The 12,444-nt window shown below is 43.8% G+C and overlaps 1 protein-coding gene across 1 annotated transcript; it reads left to right on the top strand.

Annotated features, from left to right (window-relative positions):
• Positions 1-6,043: 6,043 nt before the first annotated feature.
• Positions 6,044-11,920, top strand: LOC133904899 (metal transporter Nramp6-like). Its single transcript, XM_062346541.1, has 4 exons — positions 6,044-6,829; positions 9,773-9,909; positions 9,994-10,646; positions 11,265-11,920. The coding sequence occupies exons 1-4, from the start codon at positions 6,168-6,170 to the stop codon at positions 11,472-11,474; spliced, it is 1,662 nt and encodes a 553-aa protein (XP_062202525.1). The 5' UTR covers positions 6,044-6,167; the 3' UTR covers positions 11,475-11,920.
• Positions 11,921-12,444: the final 524 nt, after the last annotated feature.

The following is a 12,444-nucleotide window of genomic DNA, read 5'->3' as shown; positions in this document are numbered from 1 at the left end:
GTGGACGAAGCTTGGCAAGGGGCTGCCAGAATCTGGGCTTGCGGCAATCGACGGAGGCCACGAGGGCCGAGGGGCATCCTGTGCCTCGGTGCCTGTTGCCTGGTCGAGGTGGTCGATGCGATCTGCATAGCGGCAGTGCTGTCCGTTGCCTGAGGGCCAGCGCCTCAAGTCCACGACAGGAGACATAGAGATTGGAAGCAGGGGATTCCGTTCCTAGGTAATTTGCTAATTAGCTAGGTGAAATAACCTAAATTCAACTATGCAATGCATTGCGTCAGATTTGGGGACTTTTCTAATTAGGTGATTTTGCTGCAATTAGAAAAGGAAATGTAACACTCAATGACATTGTGTGATTATAATCTAGCTATCTAGGTATCATGGTTAAGGGGAAGACCATTGATTCTTTTTACAAAAGGAAAAGGGTTGAACCAGTTGATCAAGGTCCATCAACTCATCCTCCACCTTGCTTCAATTGGAACAACAAAACCTGGATGAAGTGCAGAGAACAAATGAACAAGTCATGTTTAGATGTATTGAATTCTTGGAGAGAGATCCAGGCAAGCGCCCACAAATTTGGCAATATCCACCTAACCAAAGAGATGTCATCCAGTGGGCATATTTGAACTTAGGTCTGATGCAACCTCTACTGCAGATGTACAAGCCTTCTGGACCACAAGGCCATCAAAGCCGCTTTCAGTATAGTTGGTTCAGTAGTTTCCCATCATGGCTGGAGTATTCAGAGAGCAATCATCGGGCATATTGTTTGTTTTTCTTTGTCTCCAACAAAAACAATGAAAGTGGTTCCGATGTCTTCACCGTACATGGTTTCATAAGCTAGAAGAAAGTTAAGAATGGGAATTGTTGTGCATTTTTATCCCACATAGGATCTGATCCTTGTTCAAAACACAACAATGTGATCACAGAATACCAAGCTTTACTCAATCAGCCTGGTCATATTGAAAATGTCATAGCAGTGAAGACCAAGAAAGAAATAGAAAGGAATCGTTTGCGGCTCAGGACATCAATTGCAGCTATCAAGTGGCTCACATTCCAGTCTTGTGCATTTAGGGGTCATGATGAAACACTGGAGTCAAGGAATAGAGGGAACTTCCTTGAAATGGTGATTCTTCTTGAAGAATTAAATCATGATATTGCTGAAGTTGTTATGGGAAATTCTCCGTACAACTCGAAGTACACATCTCCTGACATTCAGAAGGAGATTTTGGGTATTTTTGCTTCTAAAATTAGGAAACAAATCCGAGATGAAATTGGGGACTTTAAGTTTGCTATTCTAGTGGATGAAACATTGGATGCTGCAAAGAGAGAGAGCAAATGGCAGTAGTTTTCAGGTTTGTTGACAGTGAAGGCATTTTGCAAGAGTAGTTCTTTGACTTGATACATGTCACGAACACCAAGGTTGCAACACTTAAAGAGGAATTGTGTTATGTATTATCCAGTCACTCTTTTGATATTCAGAACCTTCGGGGTCAAGGATATGATGGGGCTAGTAATATGAAGGGGAGTTGAATGGATTGCAAGCTCTTTTTCTCAGAGAATGTCCTTGTGCATATTATGTCCATTGCTATGTACATAATTTGCAACTTGCACTAGTTGCTGCAGCCAAGGATGTTGTTCCTGTTACATAGTTTTTTCAGAAACTAAATTTTGTTGTTAACACGGTTGACTCCTCTGCAAAGCACCATGATGAACTCCATGAAGCCTAGTTGGTTGAAATGGCACGCATATTAGCTATTGTGAACTCGAAACTGGACAAGATGCAAATCAAATCTGCACACTGAAATGACCATGAGACACTTAGGTGGGGTTCCCATTTTGGTTCTATTTCAAGCCTTATGCATATGTTTAATGCTATAAGTTCTGTCCTTCAAGATTTAGCAGCTCATTCTTCAGCTGGCTCAAATCGTGTTGATGGAGACACTTCTTTCACCCACCTGTCCTCTTTTGAGTTTGTATTTATCATGTGTATGATGAAATAAATAATGGAGATAATTGATGATCTCGGACGAGCTTTACAAAAGAAATCACAAGATATAGTAAACGTTATTCGTCTAGTGCATTCAACAAAAGTGCGCCTTGGTCAACTAAGACTAGATGATGGTTGGGAAGAACTTTTTTCTTAGGGAAACTTATATTCTAGACATGCAGGAAACTTATATTATGCGTGGTGGTCGTGCTCGTCTTCAACCTGACCATTTTACAGAGTTATATTTTTGAGTGGAAATCTTTCGTGCAACACTTGACACCCAACTGCAAGAATTAAATCTCAGGTTCAATGAAAAGGTAACAGTATCACCAGTTCCTAGTTGAACAGAACAAAGTAGCAGAATACCAGACTGAATGTATCACCAGTTTAACACCTTCTATGACTTCATTTCATCAAACAACACCATACCATGCCCAACTAAATAGAACAAAGTAGCAAAATATATATTTGTGAAAACATCATCTCTGCAACAGCTTCATACAAAAGCCGATGACAACCTAAATCATACAAAATTAATGAAGCTATATTTAGCAAGATAAATACATAAGATTGTTAGAGCTGTAACATAAATAATCACAAAAATCTAGGAGGTGTATATACCTATCTCACAGAGGAGTCTTTTTTTCTACAGGCACCTCCCCATTGCGCGGTCTACTTTGGAGACCTTTTGGGTGCCGAACGGGAGTCGAACTCCCACCGGCTCCCTCCACCCATGGAGTTTTGCCACTGGGCTACAAGTCCGTCCGCAGAGGTGTCTTCTTTTTTGGGCAAGTACGTTTATCATGTAGCACAAGCTACTTACATGAACCACATAAGCGTGAGATCATCTCATTTTTCCATCTCTTAGCATCCTCCTTTTCTTGTCCCTCCCCCTTTGTCAAAGTGACCCCTAATTCTCTTGACTCTCCCTCTAGAGTGCATCTCATTTGGTAGCAATATGTTTATTTGGGAAGGAATAGCACAACCAATGAAACCTTCAATTTCTTCAGCTTTGCTTCGTTGATTTGCATGAATCTCTTGTTTGACTTCATCAATAAACTTTTGAAATTTATTTCTGACAATATGCATGGTGTCAATGGAACCACCAAATTGTTGGAAAATTTGTTCCATTTCCTTGTGCATCTCTAAAGCGATCTTTTTAAATTCTATACTCACAAGTTCTCTCCTTTCTTCTAGCAAATTTTCATATGCATCATATACAATCTCCCGCTTGCAAATTTTCGTCCACCTTTTCAGGACATAGTGACTAGGTAGCTCATTCAGTTTTGCACCGCGTAGTACATATACAATGTGGCGGCAAGGATAACCAAATCTTTGAAATAACATGCAAGAGCAGTGATCAATCATGGTGGTTAAATCAAGTTTGACATCTCTTACCTTGGGACCGTCATCGATTATGGAATATATTTTGAAACAACCATCATGCCTCATGCTATCAACAATACAATGGTCCCTGGAAGCCAACACCTCCTTCTGAAACTGCAAAAATAGCTCATATGTCAGCACTTCACTTCCATGCTTCTCAATTGGCCATCCAGTTTTCAATATTGGTTTTGTATGGAGACTAGCATTGTCTTGTATCAACTCTTTTTGTCATTGTTCTTCGACTGCAGTATCGAACCGAACCCAGAACTCAACAAAGGTATCTTTGTAACCAATAAAACATTTGAAAAAAGAGTTAGCACTCTCTGACCTTAAAGTTGTTCTAAGAATTTCACCCAAGAATGTGTCTCTGAAGTAAGCTAGTATCCATGATGCACAAATGTGATACCGGTGAGCTAGCCATTCCTTCCCTTCCAGTCTGTACTCCATAATCATTTTAGCCCATTCTGACTCAAACTCCTCAGCTGTTTCAGAGGAATATATGCAATAGTTCGCACGCTTATAAAACTCTTTATCCTCTCTCACAGGTGAACTGACCATGTCCAAAAACTTAATCAATATGTGCCACATGCATAATCTATGTACGGTAGTTGGGAACACTTTGGCGATGCCCACCTTCATGCTGGCATCTTCATTTGTTATGATAAGTGTGGATGCAGACCCCCCCCCCCTCCTCATTGCTTTCAAGACTGTATTGAACAACCATATATATGATACTATTGTCTCATCAGAAATCAATGCAACACCAAATAATACACAACTTCCATGGTGGTTAGCTCCAGTGAATGGTGCAAACTTCATGTTGTACTCGTTTGTGCTGTATGTAGCATCAAAAGAGATCAACTCCCCAAAATGTGAGTAGTTCTTTCTGCAAGTAGTATCTGCCCAAAATATGTATACCAACTTACCCTCTTCATCAACAACATAGTCAAAATAAAACTCTGAATTGATGGAGTTCTTTTTAGCAAGAGTATCAACAAATATTTGTGCATCCCTTGTCTTTATCAAATTTATAAGGATACTGTGATAATTCTGCATGTCTTACTTCATATATCCCACATTCTCAAAACCCCACTCACTGACACGAATATATCTATATGCTAAGGAGGTTCCGATACTTAGCTTTATAGCAATCAAATAATGCCACCTTAGCTTTCTCACTTACTTGCTTATTTGATCTTAACAAGTGACACGAGAGATGTGAGACAAGTATGTGTGTATGGATAGGCTGGAACATCTCAACCCTGTATCTATTCTCCGTGGTAAATTTTAGGATAATCATAGCCTCACAACCACAACTAGTCAATTTCCGCACGTGCTTTCTCTTCTTATTCTTATCAACCATTTGGAGCGGTGCATCCAACTTTTACTCACCTTCACATCAAAATCCTTCTCTCGAGCAATAGAATCGCTTCCACGTTAGGTCGCCGTCGACCTTTTTCTGTTGTCCAATCCGAATTGAAGATCCAGCTTCATGAGCATATTCTTTGTAAAACTTCTCAAATGATTCTACATCAGCAAACTCCATCCCAACAGCTAGAATGAAGTGATCGGGCACTTCCGGTGCGCATGTTACTCCCTATAATATGACACACGTATTGCGATCAATAATGCACCAAATATACAAATCACAAATGATGGAATTATGACACGTATTGCGATGAATTACTATGCTCATGTTAATTGCACTTACACACGATAGAATTATGCATTTTCATGGAGTGCTGCACCCATCATCCTTGATTGGAAAACCATCTGGCGTCAACGTGAACGACATGGATGTGAATGGCATTGATGCGACAAGGTGTTCTTCATGTTCGTCATTGAGGTGATGTTCGGGCAAGGTTGGCGGCGACAAGGTTGACAGCTAGTGTGTCATCGCTGTCGAGGCAGTCGCTGTCCAGGGGGTTGTCTTCGAGCCTATCTCTGCATAGGCTGTCACCGTCCATGACATCGCTACCTGGGGCGTATACATCGACGTGCTTGCGACAGCCGAGACCGTCGTGCCTATGGCTGCTGAGACCGCCGCGCTTGCAGCAGCCGAGGATGCCACGCCTGTGGCCATTGAGGCCGTCGCGCCTGCGGCAGCCAAGGCCGATGTGTGTGTGGACACCGAGCCTGTCGCAGCTGTGCCCATCACCATCACGCCTGTGGCCGCCCAAGCCGTCGTGCCTACGTCAGCCGAGGTAGATGTGCCTGTGGCCGCCGAGTCCTTCGTCACCTTGCCCATTGCGATCTAATCCATCACCGTGACCAAAGCCATCCAGGGCGTCACCGTCAACGTCCAGGTTGTCATCACGCCCATCCTCGTTGAGCCCATCGCGATCGGGCATCTTGCTGCCTAGGGCGTGTTCGTCGACACACTTATGGAAGCCGAGGCTGTCGTGCGTGTGGCCATCGAGGCTGACATGCCTGTGTTCGCCAAGGCCGTCTCCATCACGCCAGCCTCTGTCGCCGCGCCCATCCTCGTGCCCAATGCCGTCCAATCCATCGCCGCCTCAAATCAGGACCAAATCATGAATAGTTGAAAAGACATGGGTTTTCTAAAAAATAGCGTGGCAGGTTGGTTGGGTCGCGTGGAGCCGCTGGATGTGGATTGCATGGTACATACCTTGAGTTTGCACGATTGCACCCAGCAGTGAGTTTGCACCAAAATTGTCGCCAAACTATACAAGTGCATCCGGGAGCGAGACGGGCACGTGCCAACCACGTGCCTTTCGGAACCCGCACCGCACCTCCCCTCTCGCCGTCCGCGTCGCGCAAGTCGCAACGCATCTCGATGGCCGGCGCCGGCGCCGAAGACGCCGGGGGCGTCGCCGTCTCCATCCCTTCGGCCAGAACCGATGAGGAGGCGCGCGCCCTCCTTCCGGCCTCCGCGCTCAGAGCCGACGACGAGGCGCGCGCCCTCCTCCCGGCCGACGACGACGACGAGGACCTCGAGGAGCGCGCGTACGATGCGGCGGAGAAGGTCATCGTATCCATCTCGGACGGGGCCGACCCGGAGGACGAAGACGTCGAGGCGGCGCTTTGCTTGGCGTCCGGGGCGGCCCCGCCCTTCTCGTGGCGGAAGCTGTGGCTGTTCACGGGGCCCGGGTTCCTGATGAGCATCGCGTTCCTGGACCCGGGCAACCTCGAGGGGGACCTCCAGGCCGGCGCCGCCGCGGGGGACACGCTGCTGTGGTTGCTCATGTGGGCCACCGCCATGGGCCTCCTCGTGCAGCTCCTCGCCGCGCGCCTCGGGGTCGCCACAGGCCGGCACCTCGCCGAGCTCTGCCGGGACGAGTACCCGGACTGGGCGCGCCGCGCGCTCTGGCTCATGGCCGAGGTCGCCATGGTCGGCGCCGACATACAGGAGGTCATCGGCAGCGCCATCGCCATCAAGATCCTCAGCAGGGGGTACCTGCCGCTCTGGGCCGGCGTCGTCATCACCGCCTTGGATTGGTTAGTTCTGAATTTTTTATCGAGATTGGGATTTTTATTTGTTTGAACTGTTCGGTTCCAGTTCTTGAATTGTTGGAGCTTTCGCATGGCTGGCAATTGACTGAATCACAGGATAGTTCCAAAAGATTAGAGCTTTTTTTCTTTGGGGAAAAAGATTGGAGCTTTTTGACCGGCACCGGAGAATTCTCCATCAATGGAGATTTTTCCAAGGAAATCGAAAGAGAATATTACAGCTTTCGGGCTTAGTCGTTGGTACTGCAGTCTGAAGTTGGGGATTGATCTTTAGGAGGGAGTATTTGGGTGAGTTTTGGTGCGAAGGTGTTAGATCTCAGTTAGTTAGAAATTGTTATGATAATGTTTTATTTGTCTTATTTCTAAATTTGGAGGAATGTTTCTATTGAGGTGAGGTTGCACTATAGGTGTCTCAGTCACCATTGAGGCATTGATGTTGCACCTCTGATCCTCGTTGAATTCATTGTGCCCTATGGTGTAAGAAGGTTGGAGACATTTACCTGCTTTGAAATTCGAGATAGTGAAATATTTCACTATGGGCTTTAACTTCCATGTTCCAAGTTTGAATTTTGATTCTTTATCTACGTCCAACCAGACAAATCAGAATTTTCTGCACTACCAAGGTTAAAATATCAGAGAATTTTGTTGTGGCATTTGAAAAATATCAGAGAATTTGCTGTGGCATTTGATTCCTGATCTCAGATTGTTGATTGTCATGTTTCTCCTTTTTGCATCAAAACAGGGTTCACCCCAGTTTTTTCCAAAAATTTTAAACCACAGTTCAATTTTTGTTGTCAAGTTGGGTCTACTCTTTGGTTCAAGCATGGATAAGTATCAAATCTAGCGCCAAAGAGTCAAATCTTGAGAATTTCCAACTACTATTCCTCAATTATGTTGATGTTTTCTGCCAATTAACTTGGGTTTGGCACTTTGGCATGTGAGATTCTGTTCTCCAAATAATTGGTTTTACTTTTCTCTCCAAAAAAATTGTGTAAACAATAGGCTGGCGTGTACTGTTTATTGTTTTGTTTGCCCTGAAAGATTAAAATATAAACTATTGAAGTGTTGTTCTGACTTTGTCCGCAATGGATTGATGCTGCTAACAGCTAGATATCGTACTTTATTTCACAAGAGTTGGAAGAATGCTACGTGAATGTGACATCCGAATACCTGTTTCTTAGTTAGTGCTTGACGCTCATGCAACTCTTTTATGGGACCTTTGGCCTTTTCTGCTTCTGAAAAAAGTTGGAGATGCTTTGTTGCTAATTCTTTTTATCTCGTTCCAGAGTTTTCTAGATACGCACGCTCTGCTTATGAAGTATTAAAGTGACATACACATCTGTCCAAATGGCCACAACCTCACAATTAAAAGTGCATTTCTTGAAGCGTATTAATAAAATTTATGTTGCCTGTTTGAATTTCTGCCTTGTGCTTTTCACCTGGAAGGTGATAACATCAATATATTAAGTACAACATCCTCAACCGGGTGGGTCTTCCTCATATTTCCCCACAACCATCAGACGATTGTTTCAGTGAGTGGTGGCGGTGAGCTGTTGACATAGTGCCCAAGGAGCACAAGAGGGGTGTCAACTCGCTTTTGATCCTTGCAGCCTGAGTGATTTGGAAACATCGCAATGGATGCGTGTTTGAGGGTGCAAGGCCGGATGTGAGAAGGTTGGAAGATGACATCTGGGATGAGGCAGCACTTTGGGTCTCAGCGGGCGCCAAGGGCTTGTTAGAGCTATTAGTGTTGTTGGGGTACACATCCGCCGGGAGGATAACCGGACGACGTTGGCTACTAGGAGATGGATTAGACTATAGATTAGGGTGACAACATATTGGGGTAGACTAGAGAAGGGGATTGAGGATTAGATCTATTCTTCTTGCTTGATTACAATATGCGTGACTGCCCCTTTATAATCCTAAATCAACTTCAAATCCTAACTTACCAAACTTATCTCATATTGAATTGGAAACTAAATCAAACTTATCTTCTAACCAAATCAAATCCAACTCCTACCAAACTTATCTCCTAATTAAATGGCAAGCCTTGATCTCCTGCCATATCATCTACTAAACGCGCGCTACAGCACCACTGATATTGTTCACGTGCGTGAACAGTTATTCCAGCTCATAACATCGTCACCCCTCCTTGCAAGACAGCTCGTCCTCGAGCTGTGGTGGTAATCATGGTGGTGTAGATCCCTCCACTGCTGAAGCAATTGAACTCTCGCTGGATTCGGAACCCTGCATCTCTGATACCAAATGTTAAGGTACATATCCGCTGGGAGGATAGCCGGGCGGCGTCGGCTGCTAGGGAAGGGATTAGACCATAGATTAGGGAGACAACATATTGGGGTAGACTAGAGAAGAGGACTGAGAATTAGATCTATTGTTCTTACTTGATTACAATGATGCGCAGCTGCCCCTTCATATAGAGAGGGGTGATTACAATCCTAAATCAACTTCAAATCCTAACTTACCAAACTTATCTCCTATAGAATTGGAAACTAAATCAAACTTATCTCCTAACCAAGTCAAATCCAACTCCTGCCAAACTTATCTCCTAATTAAATGGCAAGCCTTGATCTCCTGCCATAACGTACGTGAACAGTAATTCCAGCACATAACAGTGTAGTTTCTTATGTGTTGGTCGTGCTCCCCCATGTTGGTGGCGCTTGGATGTGCTTAGTCTGCTGGACCATGTGGTCCTTTTTCTTTCTTCAGTTCTTTTCTGTGTCCTTTGTTTTTCTCTTGGTGCTGTATGGACCTCTTGTTTTGTTTTTCTCTCTTCTTAATATAATGACGGGCAGCTCTCCTGTCTGTTCGAGAAAAAAATATATTAAGTACATGTTTAATCAAACTCTTTATGACAGATAAGTATGTGTTATTATTTGGATCATCACTTACCTTTACGTTACCTTTTGTCAGCTTCATTTTTCTTTCACTTGAAAATTACGGGGTGAGGAAATTAGAAGGTGTATTTGCATTTCTAATTGCAACAATGGCCATTTCCTTTGCATGGATGTTCACAGATACCAGGCCCAACGGGAAGGACTTGTTGATTGGTAAGGATCTTACTGACCAGCCTTTGATGCTGTAAGTTGTCTCATGCATTCTTGTCCGTTGACAGACATAATTTGTATCATCAGGTATTTTGGTTCCAAAATTGAGCTCGAGGACAATAAGACAAGCAGTTGGGGTTGTTGGCTGTGTTATCATGCCCCACAATGTGTTCCTTCATTCAGCACTTGTGCAATCAAGGAAAATAGATCAAAATAAGGAATATCAAGTCCGTGAAGCATTAAGATACTATTCAATAGAGTCAACTATAGCGTTAGCTGTCTCCTTCATGATAAATCTCTTTGTCACAACAGTTTTTGCGAAAGGATTCTATGGCAGTAAAGAAGCCGGTAATATTGGCCTCGAAAATGCTGGACAGTATCTACAAGAGAAGTTTGGTGGAGGGGGTTTCCCTATACTCTACATTTGGGGGATTGGGCTATTGGCGGCTGGTCAGAGTAGTACCATAACAGGAACTTATGCTGGACAGTTTATAATGGGTGGATTTCTAAATTTACGGTTAAAAAAATGGATCAGGGCATTGATCACCAGAAGCTTTGCAATTGTGCCAACTGTAATTGTTGCTCTGTACTTCAACGCATCTGATTCTGCACTGGATGCTCTAAATGAGTGGCTCAATGTTTTACAGTCAATCCAGATCCCTTTTGCGCTCATTCCACTGATAACCTTGGTTTCCAAGGAGCAAGTAATGGGAGTCTTTAAAATTGGCCCAAACACCCAGGTAAGTAATCATGAGATTGAAATCTAATACCTGTCCTTTTTTAGTATTGGGCACCATCAGAACTCTGTTTTATGACATTTGTCCATGCACCTTGAACCTCAAACCTTCTACTGGAAGCATCACTCAGTCGTGCATCCAAGCTTATACACCCTGATGATTAGGAGGCACCTAGAATAGATGCCATTTAGGATTTCCCTAGGGTATTGGTTTGTAAATAGTTAAACTAGATAATATATGTCTTCAATGATTTCATAGGTTGTTAGTTGTAAGTAGTCAACCTAGTCATAATTGATAGTCCATCACACAAACTGGATGTGTTCTTCCTAGTGCCTGATGGCCGATTTTGCTGCAGAAAGCTGATCACTTCGTGCCTTGACAAAAGCACCTCGACACAAAGTTCAGAAGCCAGTGATATTTTTGGATTGATGATTCATTCGGTGAATATTAGAGTTGTTTTAGAACATGTGTTAAACAAAATCTGCACTTAATGACATGTCCACTAGCTTGTGAACTGATCAGCTAATCAAATCTTATTCTACTGACTTTGTCGTTTTGATCGGGCATGTTAAACTTTTAAAACTGATATTGTTCTCACTCAGCTTCGATATTTTTATGCAGGCCGTAACCTGGACAGTGGCCACACTGCTGATCACAATCAACGTCTACCTCTTGATGGATTTCTTCTCCTCTGAGATCCAAGGCCCCTTGTCCGGCTCACTTCTCTGTGTGGCGGTACTCGTTTACGCTTCGTTTGTACTGTACCTCATCCTGCGGGGCACCGAGCTATCTGAGAAGATTGTCAAAGCGATACACAAGATTTTGTCATGACAGAGACAACCAGTTTTGCTCTTTTACACCATCTTAACAACAGACTTGTCGAGACGTATAGAGAAATAGTATCAGACTAAGTTTGGAGGCTTCAGATTGGATACCTCACTGTACAGTGACATGAAAAAGGGTCATCAGTCGTTGAAAAGAACGGCAAGGCTGCAGCTGTCCGTTCCATTTGTTGAACGGTACTCTGACTGCGCCCGTGTTCCGGAAGTGACAGGTACAGATAAATGAAATGCTGATGTTGAACATTCAGATGTGATCAAATTTTCCTCTTATTTTATTTTATTTTTGGTCAGTGAAGTAAGCATAGGGAAAGAGAACACTAGGGGTGGAAGATTGAAAGCAGTGTAATGTCATTTGTGCATGGGAGAAGTTTTTTTTCCTATCTGAACACTGATGTGATCATCCTCGAACCTTAGTGCAACCACTGGTTGATTGCATTGCTTGACTGAATGGTTGTTTTTTTTTTCTTTTTTGAACGGAGACTGAATGGTTGATAAATAAGGCTGGAAGCGGCTGGGCGTTGTGAATGCGATGCTTTTAGGCCGGGCCCGAATTCGATCTATTTTGTCTTTGAGGGATAAGGGAAGGGCCTGGATTCGAATTGGGCATGGTGCGAAAGCCGAATTGGTTGGGCTTACCGAGGGTATAATTTCATTGGGGCTTCCTAGCTCGATCCAGATCGCTTGTCCATCTATCTAAGCAGTGCCTATCGGGCTAGATTAGATGGGCCGAGCTCTTTGGAGTCATAATGGATCTGAACGAAACCTGCCAAATTGGGTGACTCTACGATTGTGTAGAGCTGCTCGATTCATGGATCTCTCCACTTCCCGTGCAATTCTGTGGAGCGGTCAAAGCATTGTTCCAAATGTGGATTTGTCTCCATAGAAACCAACCAGCCCACTTAGTTGAGAGAATATTACTTATTTTTCCCATCAGTCCATTGATAAACCTATTACACTGT

This window comes from Phragmites australis, chromosome 22 (genome assembly GCF_958298935.1).
Source record: "Phragmites australis chromosome 22, lpPhrAust1.1, whole genome shotgun sequence".
NCBI classification, from domain to species: domain Eukaryota; kingdom Viridiplantae; phylum Streptophyta; class Magnoliopsida; order Poales; family Poaceae; genus Phragmites; species Phragmites australis.
Note: the sequence above shows the minus strand (reverse complement) of the source record. Positions and strands in the feature narration are given on the sequence as shown.

Excerpts from the sequence above, each read along its gene's own strand:
- LOC133904899 (XM_062346541.1), top strand. The coding sequence starts at position 6,168 with ATGGCCGGCGCCGGCGCCGAAGACGCCGGGGGCGTCGCCGTCTCCATC. Across the intron at positions 6,830-9,772 it reads GTCATCACCGCCTTGGATTG|CTTCATTTTTCTTTCACTTG; the intron begins GTTAGTTCTGAA and ends ACCTTTTGTCAG. Across the intron at positions 9,910-9,993 it reads CGGGAAGGACTTGTTGATTG|GTATTTTGGTTCCAAAATTG; the intron begins GTAAGGATCTTA and ends TTGTATCATCAG.